Raw genomic sequence first — 16,536 nt, 5'->3', positions numbered from 1 at the left:
CCCCCATTCCCGTGTCTGCCCCCCTGTCCGGCCTGGTGACAAATCAATACATAATTAAATAAATAATAAAACAGACAAAGGAGTATATTAATGCTCTCTTGTTAAAGTAAAATCTGTCTGGCACAACATGGTATCCAGCTCATCATACTCTATACCAGGCTGCTGGGCAGGACAGGTTTAAAAAAAAAAATTTAAAAATAAAAGTGCAGTGGCTAAAAGAAGGCCAACTGCAATGCAAATATCACAGGAAAACAAACTACAGTGCCCTGACATTTGGAGTTGTTTTTTGTTTTTAAAAAGGTCAAAGGTCAAAAAAAAGAGGCAGGAGGTACTTTGAAGTAATGTTTCATCACAAATGCAGTTGCTGTTCGGCAATGAAGGGCAGGTAAATACCTAAAGAAAAAGTAGATATGTAGTTCAGATGTTTAAAAAATGGAGATGAAGTGATTCTGCAGAAGACAAAAAGCTTGGCAAACCAGTACATAATTATATTGCTGTAGAAATACAATGATTTATAAAAATAGATCAAAATATTTTTACAGAAGAAATGACAGGAACATGGGTGGCTACAGTACAGTGGATAAGACGCATGCCTTTTTGTGTGAGAGACCTGGGTTCGATTCCCACTCCGACACATCCATCCATGTGTCTCTGAGTTGCTCCAGAGGCATGCGGCCTCTGACATATATAGCACTGACTTTGGTAAACGCGCCAGCTAAATGAGTAAATGTAATGTAACAGTGGAATATGCTAAATTTGCAAATAGCAAGAAGGTCAAAGATCAGTCAGGGCAAAAGCTGTAACCCCAGGGCAAGATATGACACACACACCCCAAATAAAGTTATCCAATTATCTATTGTTAAAAAATCAAAGGCCTGAGAGTGAAAATAAGATGGACCAGACTACAAGGGTCTGCCACCATTATTACCGCAGTTCTGAATTATACAAAGGAGGGTAACACTTTTTGTGTGTCTGTGTGTGTGTGTGGGTGGGTGTGTGTGTGTGTGTGTGTGTGGGTGGGTGTGGGTGGGTGTGGGTGGGTGTCAGGCAAATGCTCTCTCATGTGCTTGGACGTCATCTGCGTCCCTCCCTCTCCGTTACTCGCTCACTTCTCCCTCTGTCTGCGCCCCTCAGTCCGCTCTCGTGCCGGCCCAACCTCCGCCTCTGCCCGATCAGACACCCTGCCAGACCCCGCCGACTGCTGGGACACACAAGTGGGGGGGAAATTAGCTGGGACACGACGAGAGACAGAAAACTGACGGAGTATTTGTTGCGGGTCGCATTGCACCATTTCACTAATTCTCCCATCTGACGCCACTTTTGTTGTTTTAACCCCCGATCCATCAATGTTTTACTTAGGAAGAAAGCAAACTTTGTAACGTTACAGCATGAAAAGGTGTAAAAATCAGTCCGGATACTAAACTTGGGACACAAACTGCGCCCGTTCTGAACGCAACCAGCGGGCTGGACAAACTGAACGGGACCGTTAGGTTTTTAGCTAGCTAGCTAGGTGGGACCAGGACGACTTTGTGGAAGAAGAGGAACACATTTCTGTCTGTTTGCGAGCCGTATTTTACGCTTCACTACGGGGGAAAAACACCAAAGTAAGTACCGCTGCCCTTTCATGTAGGCAAGTAATGTTAGACGTTATTCGTTTATATGCGCGTGAGCGGGTTAGCAGCGGGCGCACGCTCCGCATCCTCACATCGCTTAGACGTCATTACGCATTCATGTAGGAATCTGTTAATTGAATATTGCAGGGCCATTTGGGTTTTTATTTAACGAGCAAAACGCTTATATTGCCGTGTAGAGTTGTAACTAATTGAAAGCAGGCATATAACCGGTAAGCTTTGTTGTCTAATATAAAGACACGAGGGCAGCCTGGCGTGTGGCCCAAAAATGGATCGGTTTCTGAATGTTGCTAACTAGCAGATCATGCGACATTATCACTGTAACAACCATAACGTTACAAGCCACGGCTACTAACACCATGAGATACAGACAGAAATATTATAACCCTAAGCCTAACTTTTTTTTTTTAAATTAAAGTGATGTTTTTTTGTTGTTGTTTGGGACCCTCCTACTTGGCATCGTTGTGGTCATCACTTCGCTTTTCTGCTGTTTCATTTTAGAGTAGCTACACTAAATTAGTATGAACCTTACATTGATGGGAAAAAACCACATTTAAAAGATTAGGGCAATAAAAATATAATAAATTGCCAGGAAACACCCATATTTAAAATATTTGGGGATTAATAATCTAATAATTTGAGAAAAGGTACTACTGCCACAGGAAGTCCAGAGGAATGACATGGTAACGTTAGTAACAGTAACGTTAGCCTTGTTTTGTTTGTAACCAGCTGAGACTTGTGAGCATTCATTCATACTCAAATCTATGTAAATGAATGACATGATAATAAATATGTGTGCATGTATTGTCAAGAGTTGTATCCAGGTCAAACATCTGTTTAATGGGTTTAGCCTAAAAGTCCCATTAACTTCTGACAGTTAGTTCATCACATAGTTGATTGTGAGAGAAAATTAAACTATTTTAGTAATCGATTAATTGTTATAGTAATTTATTAAGCAGCTTCCAGCTTATTTAATGCGATTATTTGCTGCTTTTTATATATCCTTGTAAACGACTTGTCTTTGGGTTAGTTTTAGATGGTCAAACAAACTCACCAATGCACTCTGGGAAATTGTGATGCCCATTTTTCCCTTTTCCCCTTAATTTAATAGACATCATAAACATTGATGAAAATTATTATTTTTCCTGCCCCAGACTACTTGATGCTTATATGTGATTTGAAAAACTAACCAAAGATTCACTGAGAACAGAAACCCTCTTATTGATGAAAGCTTTGCATCTAGGTCAGACATCATGTTAGTCCCACAAAACCCAGACAGTCTGGAGAACAAAACATATTTATACACTTTATACACTTTAGTTTGGTTTATCGCTTCCTAACCCGGACAGAAATAAATACTTAATCATCTGTCAATGATTACTTCTTCTTCATCATCTTTGCAAAACAATACCTCAGTGTTGCTAGTGTTTGATGATTACCCTTCTGAGCTTCCACTCAACAGAAAGACTAGCCTCACAAATATCCAGGGGCCAATCTAGTTACTCTGCAAGGTAAATGTTTTTTACTCAAATGGCAGAATCATCGCCCATTCAGTCAGGAGAGAATCGGCATGACAATATTATCCTCACACCTCCTCAACGACCCTATTCAAATCAGTCTGCTGACTGATGCATTTACCGTGAATAATTCATCAGGGTCACAGATCAGTGTCAAAGGTATTGAAATTTTCTTGTGATCACTATCTAAAGATGATTGCATAACGGTGATACAACAGATCACTACAGATTGTCTGTCTGCCCTTGGAATGATTTTAAATGTTCTTCCACTGGCTGTATATACTTGTTCTGCAGTCCACTGTATCTTGTACTCTGATAAAATTGCACATAACTGTTTCCTGTCAAACAGCAAAGTCTAAAATGTGAAGAATCTGTATGATTCACCCTCAAAAGCCTCTGGCTCAAAATATCCAAGGCATGACCTGAGTTACAGCTAATGAACCATGTGCAGAGAGCCTGTCAACCTCCTGAACCACCACTTCATCACACAATATGTGCATTCAGGATTTTGTGGTTTTTACTGTGGTGTGCAAACTGTGGCTGGATGTTGGACCACAAGAAATGAAGAGAGTCAGTACAGAAGGTTGACGTACTTAATACCTACCAGCTGATAATGTTTGCTATAACCACAACTTTGTACCAGTACAGTACATGTAGTGTTTCCATCAAACATTTTACTCTTGTCAGTGTTGAAATTACACTAAAACAGCATTTAAACTTGCAACTAACAATGATTGTCATTATTGATTAGTCAGCCAAGTACTAAATTACAAAATTCTATAGTCTATAAAATTTCAGAACATAGTCAAAAATAACCATTATATAATTGCCTACAGGCTAACGTGGCCTATTCAAATCGGCAGATGTATCCGACCAACAGTTCATACCCAAATATATTCAGTTACTATAATATATGACAGAGAAATCATAAAATATTTACATGTGAGAAGGTAGAACCAGTGAATGTTTGGCATTTTTTGCTTGAAAAATGACTCAAACGATTAATTGATAATCAAAATAGGTGAGAGAGATGACCTATTACATAATTTTTATTGCAGAGGAAGACTACCACAATGTTTTAATCAATTTACAAAACAGTCAGATTTATCAGTGAACTATCTATTGTGGCTATTCCTCCGCTCAATATGCTGTAGACTAATATGTCAGACTTAGAGCTGGGTATCATTTGAGATCTTGCAATACTTGTTAGTATGACACCTGAGCTTTGGCACTGATGCCAAATGGTACTTTTTCATAAAGTCACAATGAGGAATATAAAATGTTTTTGACAGAATCATTTCCCCCATATTTAACAAAATGAGCTAAACTTAGTGTTCATTTTCTCTGTTTTAAGGTATCTATAAAAAAACTTTGCATGAACAAAATGCAGTCTAGATTTAGGGTTAGGGTCAATTATTCAGTTCTGGAAATATCTAATCAAAAAATACGTAAAATGAATATGACCAAGCATTCAATGGCAGCTTACCTACCTAACAGTAGGACTTGAATTGTAATATTATCGAAATCGCAACATGCAATATATCGTAATATTATTTTGTTGCATATTGTTCAACCCTACCTTGCACAAATTAGGCTAGTAGTAATCCATTCATAGGCAGTTTGAGTTTGTCTGTTTACGTTGTAGCTCTAAAGTGACAACAGTTAGTCCATATGAGCTAGAGCAACGTTCAAGTCCATAAAATAATTTAGCTTTGCTGACTAATCTGACTGACTCAGTCCCACTTTGACTCCAGTCTTTTGACCTTTTGAGAAATCAGCATGTGGTCGATGTGCCGTTCTGTCTCTTATCAAACCTGAGCTAGTGAATACTCAGCTTTGACCTCTCATGTCAAGTGGTCCACAGTGTATGCTATTTCTGCTGTCTCATCTTTCTGTGTCTGTCTTTTTAAAAGCTGTGGTTTCAAATATTCAGCTGTCGATGAACAGCTTAAGTACGGATGGATATGAGTAAATGGGTAGTTATACACTCATTGATGGTATGTTATGAGTGACTCACGGTCAGCATATGGCTACTGTACACGTGTTTCTATTGTTGACTCAGTCTCCTATCATCATCAGATAAACAAGGTATTGGGTGTCTGTAAAACTCCATATGATGTTATTCGTGCATGGAGAGGAATGAATGGGGCAGCTAGAGCAATCCTTCTGTATAGTGGCAATATGTTTACATTCTCCAAATATTCCAGGACTCTGTACCAGGTTCCAGTCTGGTCTGTTTAGGTTTTCCTCTGAGGCTTGTTCCCTTCATTTCATCCATTTTTGAGAAACTCCATTAGGGGTTTGTAAACTTAGGTTTCAGGTAGAGCTGAAAAGAAACATATCAGTAACATCTGGAGCTGTAGTCTGCCAGCCTGGAGCTAGATCTCTGTTTACAATCACCACAGCTGTATTCATAGTGAGGAGGAGAGAAAGAGAGGAGATGGAGAACTTCCTTTCTCCCTCCCCTGCCAGAAGGATCCTTTATTTTTATTGGACCTCTGAAATGGTCAGAGTCTGGTCATATGACCCTGTTGGCCAATGGAATTTGTTGTTAAGAAAGCTGTGTGGGGAGGAAAAAAGAACTTTAAAATGATGAATTCACTGGATTATCTCAACTAGTAACCCTAAAAATATCCTGCTGAATCCTACTTTGCCTCCACATAGAAGCAATCCAAACTATAAATACATTGTCCTTGTTTAGTTGCAAGTATTTTGGTGTCTTTGCATGTATATTGAGACTAATTACAGCATTATGTAGGAAATAATTTATTACACATGGAAGTCAATGTAGTCTACTTGCCTCCTGCGTTTCTCAGTTTTTCTGCCTTTTGAATCATCTACATTTGTGCTCAGAAGCTCATTTTGTTATCAGTTTTTTTTATGGAGATAGACATGCACACAATCATGCTGTTCAGCAGAGCTCACAAGTTCTGGCAGGGCAGTCCAGGAAAAGTAAGATAAGTGCTCCTGAAGTGGAAGAGTTGGCAAAATCACTGGGAAAAAAAAATGTCACCCTTCCCATCCACCACCACCTGTGCTGAGGGGGGAGGGAGAGGAAGAAGGGAAAGCCCAGTGCTCGGCCAGCCTTGCTGTTGCAACAGGAAACGGGCCATGACTAACATAACATGATGTGGAAATCAGTGCCCTCAACCATGGCACCGTCTCATGTATAGTGTCAGAGGCTACAACTAGCAGCAATATGTTTTATGTTTAGGCTTGACTTAATGAAGGTTGGTCAGTCAGTGTCACACATCAGGAGCTGATTTAAATTAGCTGTATTTAAAGACCTAGTCAGGGAATAAGACAAAGAGAAAGAAATTGAAATACTTTATTTCTCCAGAGATGTAGTGTGCGGTGTGGACACCCCCGCTGTTCTGCACATATGGATGAATCATTACTCACATCCCTCAGACGCTTGTTCTCCCTCACCGCCAACCCTTTTACTCTCTTCCTCTGCCACTCCCTGAGCTTAGCAGCAGAAAAAAATAATCTCTGTACTCTTAGAGTAAAAACCAACTCTCGCAGCTGCTGTCAACTTTTTAGGAAAGTGCTGGCGCTGAAAGCATGAAGCTCAGTTGGTTGTAGGTCTGATTTCTCCTCCCTCACGTGGGCCTCCTGAGCTCCCTGCCTGTTGCCTGTGCTCTGTTATATGCATTAGGAAAAACCTACAGCCAGGCTTCCAGCAAGAAGGAGACGTTTATACCATCCTCTAATTCTCTTAATTACATGGTACCAAACATTCCTAATCACAGATGTCTTACCATATAAATAGCCAGGCCTGTATAGCTGCTACCTTTAAATCAAGGCCCTGTAGACTGCTTGTGTATTCAGATATTAGGTAGAACCATGTCACCATTTGTATTTCTTTAGGGTGTGGATTCTGCCTCTAGAACGCGTATTCTCAAGACTTTATCTTACCATCTTTACTAACCCATAGCGTTGGTGGTGACTTCTTGTGTGTCCTGTATTGCAGGATGATGTCAGGGCTGAGCGAGTGGTTCTGGCAGGAGCGGCTGTGGTTTCCAGAGGGCCTGGGCTGGGCTGACCTGGAAGATCGGGATGGACGAATATACGCTAAAGCCCGCGACTTGTGGGTGGCGATACCCATCGCCCTTGTATTCCTTATTATCCGTCAGATCTTTGAAAGGTCAGTCCATTTTTCTCGCTGTCTTCCTTGATATCTGTGCACCTCATCTATGTCTGGTTATTAATTCAAACATTTGCTTTCTCTATGTTTACATATTTCTCTCCCTCCTCCTGTCGAGTCTAACTCTTGTCTTTTCCCCTTGACTGCTGCCTTCTCTTTCTATAGTCTGCCCATCATTTATCTCATCCTCTGACCTCTAATTATTATCTCGTTCTTTTTTCTTAGCAGTTATTTACAGTAATGTTTCCATTGTTGTGTCCTACTTTATAGTATGTGAGGCTCCTTTCTTTCAAGTGACTCATATTGTTTCTCACACAAGTACAGTGTTCCTGTTTCCAGTAGCAAATATTTTGGAAATCAGACAACCGTTATAGAGACCACCTGTGTTTTGTTGCTAATGAGCTCTCTTCCTCATCATGTTCATTTAGTATGAAACACTCTCTTCTTGTCATCCTGACTTACATCATCCTAACCTCAAATAATTCAAATGGCTTCATTCAACGTGAATTTGGGTAATTCAAATTAAAAGAGTTCACATGATTGCATCCTGTACTGCATCTATGCTTCTTCATTTTGCCACTGTGTCTAACTTCGCCTCCCTTTACTTTTCCCTTGACAACCTTTTTGTGATTGCAGGATGGTGGCTACACCCCTGGCCTCTCTGCTTGGCGTGAAAGAGACAGTACGGCTCAAAGCCCCTCACAACCCCTCACTGGAGTCCCACTACTGTAACATTACCAAAAACCCCACACAGGTAGGTGTTCCCACATGCCCATACACGCTTAAGAAGACAGAGTACCATGCTATGTGTGTTGTCAGGGAATTATAAACTTAAATCTGACCCTTTTATGCCTTTCTCAGACTTCAATAGCAAGCCTTTGCAAGCAGACTGGTTATTCAGAAAGACAAGTGCAGCGATGGTTCAGGAGACGAAGGAACCAGGACAGGCCGAGTTTGCTCAAAAAGTTTCGGGAGGCCAGGTAAACGCACACACACAAACACACACACACATACACACTCTCTCTCACACACACACACACACACACACTTTTTTAAACATATATGTGCACAATTCTATAGAATTATGGAGCAGGTTGAAACAGCTGCCTGCTCTTGCGTGCATTCCTCTGGCTATATGAGTACATGTCTGAGGGCAAAAGTAGCCCTCTATTTTTAACATGCACTCATTACAATGCCACTCTGCTGCTGCCATGCCTGTAGCCCCTACTCTTCTCTCACACACACAAATCCAACCATCCACACACTCATTAGCACAGGGCCCTGGCGACAACAGCTCTCTCACTACTGTAGGTTATTTTTATGTGTCAGCATTAGCTGTAGCAGAGGCTAAACCAACAGCATGATCGCCTGATAATACAAGGCTATTGAAACTAGTTAGTGTCAGCTGGCAAGATTCACACCAACACACAACAGATGACCCTTAAAAAATATGTAAAGGATGACAGAGACACATATCTATAAGAGTGCCATAAACAGCAGCAGCTAGCATAACACTTTTAGCATATCTAGAAGTGACACACAGGCAAATGTTCAGTGATATGCATGTAGACTTACACATTCAAGGGTGATCTATACTATCCACCCCATATGTTGTGTTCAGTCTATAACTTCTCTGTTGTGACGTGACTACCGATACCATTAGCTTCATTATCATTGTTTATGTTTGTCGACAGATCCATAAAAGCTTTTTTTAGGTGACTTAAAGTCAGTTCACCCCAAAATACAAGAAGACACAGAACAGTATTGAAGAAACAGTCCCTCTAAGAATTATTCTTGACTTTGGAAACAGCATTTGACACTAACAGTTTCACCACACTGTCAACTCAGTAGCTTTTCTGGAGCCTTTGACTATGTCACAGGATTTTCCACATGGGATGGGATTGCTCATTTGCTTGGAAATGTAAGCGTTCAAATTTCAAGTCTGCCTTAAAACGATAGCCAAGCGTCCATTTGCATGCTTTAATCATTTCTTGTGTTCATACTGGACATTAACATATTTCAGGCAGGAAGTGGAGGGGTAACTTCTTAATTTGTCTAAATCAGACTGCTGAAGCCTCATATTAGCTTCCAATAAACTTTGGAATAAATTTTTAAACAGAACGAGCCCTGTGGATTTTATCGTTGATTGGAAGCACATTAGGAAGGGAGCTTTTAATGAGCAGTAAGAAGAGAAAGATAGTAAAATCTCTTTCATTGTACATTTGGGCACAGGACTATTGTTTTAATTCAGACCTGATGTAAATAAGTCCTTAAAATGCTCAGACACACTTCCAACATCTACATTTCCGTAACAACTGGGCAACTCCATCTGCTGAGATTGTTTTTGTCACTGTTAGAGCTGGGTTAGGCAACATTGGAGAATCTAGCAAGAGACAGCAAGATTTTGAAAGTATCCAAACGACGAAATCCTACCCTCTTCCTTCAGGCCTCCTTCCAAAGCCTCTCCCTTGAACTGAAATTCAACTTCCTTCTTTGTGCTGTAATGGTGGCAGAAATGTGTGTGGAAGAATATCTTTAAGTTAGTGTATAGTGGATTGATGTTCTGTGTAAAATGCTCATGAGTGTGTGTGAGGATGTGCATGTCACTGCATGTTTATCACTCTCCGGTTATGGTGTGTCTTTCGCTGCGAGTGTTACAATATTTCTGTTCTGAATCAATCTATTGTTTCTGCGCCCACAACAGGCTTTCTGTCTTTCTCCCTTATTTCCGCCACTGGTGTGTCTCTCACACTCTCACTGTCTCTTCTTTTACTACATTCACCTTTCTGTTCTTCTGTTTCTCCATGGAAATACCCTCACTGAACCTGTACGAGAGGCTGTAGCAGTAATGACCCCGCACTGTCTCTATTACAGGATATTAACTGGGGAGGATGCTGACTGACAGCTCTCATTGTCTGTCCGCACGTGTTTGGTTGTGTGTCCTGATTTGACATTCTCAGCGAAGTTCACCAGATTTTTCCAGGCAGCTCATTCAGCCATTTCTTTCCAACTTGCGCTCTTGTGTGTTTGTGAGCGAGAATTTGTGTGTGATGCATTTATGTGTCTGCTGGTAGAAAATGTGTCTATTGTCTTTTTCCCATTGACTGAGCAGAAAGTGTGTTTGTATGTGTGTGTTCTCTTGCAGTTGGAGATTTACCTTTTACCTTCTTGCTTTCATTGCTGGCCTGGCCGCCCTCATCGATGTGAGTACTGCCATGTTAACCTCGGCACCTTCTCCTCCTCCTCCTCCTCTTCCTCTTCCTCTCGTCTCTTTAAGTTCACATCATCATTTGCCACCTGCCCTGCCATCATAACGTGACAGTTTCCATGGTAGTCAGTTGCGATAACCACACCTCTCGCATCAGAGGGGCAGGACTGACTCATGGCCATGCTGAGTCAGTTGATATAAATACACCTGTCGAGCTCTGCTGTCTCATTCACGTTGCGTCTCTATTTACAGAAACCTTGGCTGTATGACCTGAAGGAGATGTGGCAAGGCTTTCCTGTACTGGTACGTCTCTGGGATGGCTATGTACACTGAATGCACCAGGGTATCTGCAGGTCTTAAAACGTCTTAAACAGTTTTGAATTCAGTTCCCTCACAAAAAGGCTGTAGAAAGTATTTAAAAGCATGTATAAGATCTTTGGTGGGAGACGTTATACCGTTATACATATATAAACTACGAGTGAGACTGATGAGATTGTGCTGCAGGAGGGTGATCAATCCTATTTTGTGCAGTTTCAGTCAGCGCCATCAGATCTGCAGCTAACACTGTCGCTAGCCACAGTAGCTAGGAAGCTCATCACCTCATAATGGGCAAGTGTTAATTTCGGAAAAAACTTTAATTAATTCATTATTTTTTTTTAGTTGGTTAATCCATCCATCAATGTTCTGCCACTTATCTGGGTCCAGGTCATTGATTAATTAATGTATTAATTATATCACTAGGAATTATGGTTATACACAGCTGGGAAGTATTGACAAAATGTGAAATAAATGTTGATAAAATTGAATGTTCTTTATAAAGGATCATAGGCCTTATTGTGCCTACTGGTGTTTGTCATTCTTTGACTGGTACAATTGTGAAAAAGGTATAAAATTTTATTGAAAGGGGATAAAAAAGTATTAAATTTGATTTCGGGAACACAGCAGAAACCCTAATGCTCAAATCACACAATACCTTTCATGTTCCCAATATAGCTGAAAGGATGATTTAAGTAATTCCAGTCTCTTAAATGTCACTATTGGTTGGTTCTCTGTCGTCTATAATAATTAACTAAATTTATTTGGTTTTGGACTCTAGCCATACAAAACAAGCAATTTAAATATGTCAACCTGGATGTCATCTTGTTATAAACATTTTTCACTATTTTCTGAATTAAAATAATGGTTGGTTGCAGACCTAGTTTCCAATATAGATTAGCTCACATTGTTGTATGGATTTTGAAATGAAATATCTGTTTCCTCTTCCGCAGACTCTCCTGCCATCTCAGTATTGGTACTACATGATTGAGCTGGGTTTCTACAGCTCTCTGCTCTTCAGTGTGGCTTCTGATGTCAAACGTAAAGTGAGTGAATTTAGCTCTTTTATTTATTTCTGTAAATTACTCCTTAGTTGAGGTGGTATAATAAAACAAAAGACTTGCATGGGAACCAAAGGAAAAGATACACAACAAATAGTGTAAATGGAAAAAAAATGTAATTTACACAGCTATTAAATTGTTTTTCACTTTTATATGTTTAGTATATCATAATCAATTGTACGCAAGAGGAACAGAAAGTCTGTTTTCACTGTCTGATCAGTTTGACATCTGGTACGGACCATGGTTGGACTGTTGTTACAAGTGCATTTAAGTGTGTGTGTGTGTGTGTTTGGACTTTGCTCAGCCTGGGTCAGCTGAGCACAGTGGCCGAAATCTTACCAAACAGTCAAAGTGTGATTCTCCAACATAATATTCTAACATAGTTGCCTCTTAAGCAGGATTTACCACTTCACTCACAGACCCACTATAAACCCACTATAAACATATATATATATCTGTGTATATATAAATATATATATATATATGTTGATACACACACACACATCTGACTTTTGATATCTGTATATATATATATATATGTACACACAAAAACACATATATATGTGTATATATATTCCCAACATTACCCCTTTTTTCTCAGCATAACTGTTATGTCTCCTTTCCCCATGCCTCCTTCTCTTTAGGACTTCAAGGAGCAGATTGTTCACCATGTAGCGACCATCCTCCTCATCAGCTTCTCCTGGTGTGTTAACTACATCCGTGCTGGAACTCTCATCATGCTGGTGCACGACTCCTCTGATTACCTCCTTGAGGTAAATGTCTCCAAAGGGTCATTGCAGCACTATACATTCAAAGTATTTTGTTTTGCACTCCTTGGCAAGCAAACATGTGCCTGCAATCCCAACCAGTGAACTATGTACGCAAAGTCATATGCAGTAAATTTGTAAATATGAAAGGCGCAAGTATGAATAATCAACAAATCATATTTTCTGTTGATGTCATATATCTCTATCAAAAAGAAAAATACAGTTTAGACTGTTTACATGCTCCAGCTTAGCTCTGTTCACACATTATTCAATGAGTGCTATGAAACTTCAAATGAGATCAATTCTGGTGGAAACACACTTATGATACATTGCCACCTTGTGGAGGAAACTACACTTAGGTTATCTTTAGTGGGATAGAGGCAAACTACCTTTTTTGTTATTCAAACAAATACATTATCCATTTATCTGCAACTTTCCGATTAAACTAAATGTTCTTTCTTTCTCTCTCCCTCTGACAGTCTGCAAAGATGTTCAACTATGCTGGGTGGCGAAATGCCTGTAACTACATCTTCATTGTATTTGCTGCAATCTTTATTGTCACTCGCCTGGTCATCTTCCCCTTCCGGTACACACACGTTTTAAACAATTGTTTAATTATAATATACATATATACAATAATTAATACATATGTATTGTAATTAAGTTACCTTGTCCTTTATCTTCACTGTCTGTATTGCAGGATTATTTACTGTACTTGGGTTTACCCAGTGACCATCTATGAACCCTTCTTTGGCTACTACTTTTTCAACGGACTTTTGATGATTCTGCAGTGTCTACATATCTTCTGGGCCATCCTCATCATACGCATAGCACTCCGCTTCCTCACCAACAATGTAAGCAAGCAAAGAAATGTAATGCAAAGTTCGAGATTATGTTAAGTCATCCATTATATCATGGAAATGTCTGCTCTCACATCTTTTATCATTCACCACTGATTAAACATTAAGTCATTTAGCTGACGCTTTTATCCAAAGCGACTTACAGTTGTTATATGTCAGAGGTCGCTTGCCTTTGGAGCAACGAGTGTCTTGCTCAGGGACACATTGGTGTCTTACAGTGGATTCAAACCTGGGTCTCTCACATCAAAGGCATGTGTAATATCCACTGATCCATCACCACCACCAAGTTAAAAGACAAGTATACAGTAAATACCCACAAGATAAAATAAAATACTGGAAAAGGCAAAAGTCAGAATGAAATTTACATTTAAAGTGTAAGCACTGAGTGAATTTGTAGAATCAGAGGTGTTAAAAAAATAAATTGAGCTGGAAGAGTTCAGTTGAAGTGTCAACTGAAGTGCAAGCACTGAAAGCAGCTGGAGTAAACCATGTATAAACACTTAACCTTGTTGGAGTTAGAAGAGCTAAAGACATTTTTCTTTTTTCAAGGTGAAGACCTTGAAGTGTCATGGGGAAGTGTCACTTCATGTGTAAGCTGCGAAAGGAGCTGAGTATAATTACAGAAAGTAGATGAACTCACAGTTAAAAGCGTTCTCCGCTGATTTAGCATTGCACACTAATTATTATTAACATTATCTTAACATTCGGATTGTGTTTTTTGAAAAAGGTTCAAAGTCGATTCAGCAGAACCAAAGCTATTTTGTTTTTTATCCTACGCATTCTTCTCAAAACCTGGTGCATATATATATTGTCCATTGTGCACTTTGACCACTGATATTTTGGTCAGAGATTGAGCCCCAACCGACACTGATTCAAGTGACATCACTTGAGGCAATTTATCAGACTTCACGCCGCTCTTTATACAGCTATTTATTTTTTTTTTTTTGAGTTTGAGTTTGGTCTTACACTTGCCAGAGCTCCAGTACAGTTGGAACGGAAGGACCCCGTGATTAATCATGTATTTCTAAATGACTTTTTTTTTACCAGGAAAAAGTGGACGATGACAGGAGTGACAAAGATGAAACAGATGAATCAGAAGAAGAGGAAGATGAGGAGGATAAAAAGGACATGAAGAAAAATGGGCCGGTGCAGAATGGTCACATAGTCCACAACAACAACCACAGCAAGACAGAGTGAAAGCAAACAAGTGTCAGGAGGAGAGAATGTGAGAAGGACTCATATCCCTCAGTAGGGGAGCAGAAAGGGGGGATGAAAAGAAAGAGAAAGACGAAGGGGTACGGGTGAGGGAGAGGGGAATTCATTCCCTAAAACCAAGAAAAGCAGGTATCTTGAGGAAAGTTGACACTGTTACTTTTGCACAACACAAAAACACGCTCACACATGTTCATTCGTACTTTTAGAGGGCACAGACATCCAGCAGATGAGATACACTACATTACGTGGCATGGCTGTTTTGCTTTGTTATCAGAGAAAAATGTATCATTGTTAGTTTGTGATGTTGGTCCCTAAATTTCAAAGAGACAGGGGAGAAAATGGAGAGGAGCAACGTGTGGAGAGAACACGGGAGGGAGGTGATGCTGCTTCTACTTTAGCTTTCCGTGTTCTGTGTGCCTTAGAGCCAGCTAATGGCTGTTAAAATGCCATTTTATAGCTTTCTGCTTTAATTTTGTGTGGCTTTATTTCATTGTACATTTTTTTGTTTTCTACTAAAAGAACGAGAGTGAAAGTGAGTTTTTTGAAAGTGAGACAATAGGGCATTTATTTCCCTAATTTTCTGTCTATGCAATTACGTACATTTTCAGCTATTGCAACTTCTTTGCACAAACATTCAGTCTCTCTTATATACTGTAATAACTTGCAGAAGGACTGTGGGCCTCTGCTCTCCAATGCGGCCTGTGCCATTTATAAAATAGTCTGCCTTGTAAGGTTTAAGGAATAAATTTGGTGTCAGTATTTGTTTTTTTAGGAAATCTAGTTTTCTTTTTTTAAATTTTGTTTAATTCTTAATCCAGCATAGCTCATCATGTACAATCCCTGCTTCCAAAAGAGATGTCTGACCTGCAAAGGTTATCATTCTCAATTTGTTGCTGTTTGAGCAGTCAGGAATACCCTGAATACCCTACATGAGTGCTCAGCACAAACACTGCAATAGAAATCACAGCTTCCTGCTAGTTTTGACAGAGCTGTATGTTTTCCCCTCCCCGGTTTGGCTGAAGCTCTTTGATCCAGTTGAGTCTTGAATCACACTGTTGATGCCACCTACTGGAAACCGATGACTCTCTCATAAAATCACTGCGAAACTGGGCTGTGATGTTGGAATACAGAAGTTTTACTAAGTCAAATGGAATGGGACAGAGCAACCGTTTTCAAATTTTACAAATGTGAACCAGATTTCTTCGATTCGCTGCCTAGTTGCCTCAGTGATGTTTGTTAACCAGGGTTTGATTTAACTGTTGATCTAAGTGAATGATTTTTGGTATTTGATTCTATGTATGAAACAGGTTTACAGGTTTTGCTGTCTGATTTTAAGGAGGTAAAAGATATGTTAATCATTTTTTAGCTGTTCACTGTTGAAGTTTCATTCACGAATGAGTGTTGCTGGTTTGTTCTCATGCTTTAAAGTTTTTTTTGTATGTCAAGTGCCTTATCTATAATGTATGGGAAGCTCTCTCTCCTGTCTTCACGTCCTCTCGTTTTCTTTCCCGTCTCCACCTTACATCACAGATCCAACTCTAAGACTGGTATGTTCTCCCTCCACTCCCTCATCCATCACACATTTCCCTCCTCTTCTTTATAAATTACCATCCTTTGAAACTCACCCTCATTCCACCACCACGTTGTTTTTATTTTTACTAACCCAGACCAACCAGAAGCCTCCTCTTCCCTGGTGATACAGAAGAAACAGTGTTATTTTTTTATTTTGTATTTTTTGTTTAAAATGATAATTAAGTATTGTTATTAATAATAAAAGCAAAAATCATGAATCACAATGAAAGCACTTTGAAGTTG

At 39.7% G+C, this 16,536-nt stretch overlaps 1 protein-coding gene across 1 annotated transcript; it reads left to right on the top strand.

Moving 5' to 3' along the window:
* Nucleotides 1-1,108: 1,108 nt before the first annotated feature.
* On the top strand, nucleotides 1,109-16,345 carry cers2b (ceramide synthase 2b). The gene is made up of 11 exons (XM_046045629.1): nucleotides 1,109-1,604; nucleotides 7,122-7,295; nucleotides 7,932-8,049; nucleotides 8,157-8,275; nucleotides 10,441-10,498; nucleotides 10,756-10,806; nucleotides 11,772-11,864; nucleotides 12,524-12,652; nucleotides 13,126-13,232; nucleotides 13,347-13,500; nucleotides 14,554-16,345. The coding sequence occupies exons 2-11, from the start codon at nucleotides 7,123-7,125 to the stop codon at nucleotides 14,701-14,703; spliced, it is 1,152 nt and encodes a 383-aa protein (XP_045901585.1). The 5' UTR covers nucleotides 1,109-1,604; nucleotide 7,122; the 3' UTR covers nucleotides 14,704-16,345.
* The last annotated feature ends 191 nt before the right edge of the window (nucleotides 16,346-16,536 follow it).

This window comes from Micropterus dolomieu, linkage group LG03, assembly GCF_021292245.1.
Source record: "Micropterus dolomieu isolate WLL.071019.BEF.003 ecotype Adirondacks linkage group LG03, ASM2129224v1, whole genome shotgun sequence".
Classification (NCBI taxonomy): domain Eukaryota; kingdom Metazoa; phylum Chordata; class Actinopteri; order Centrarchiformes; family Centrarchidae; genus Micropterus; species Micropterus dolomieu.
Note: the sequence above shows the minus strand (reverse complement) of the source record. Positions and strands in the feature narration are given on the sequence as shown.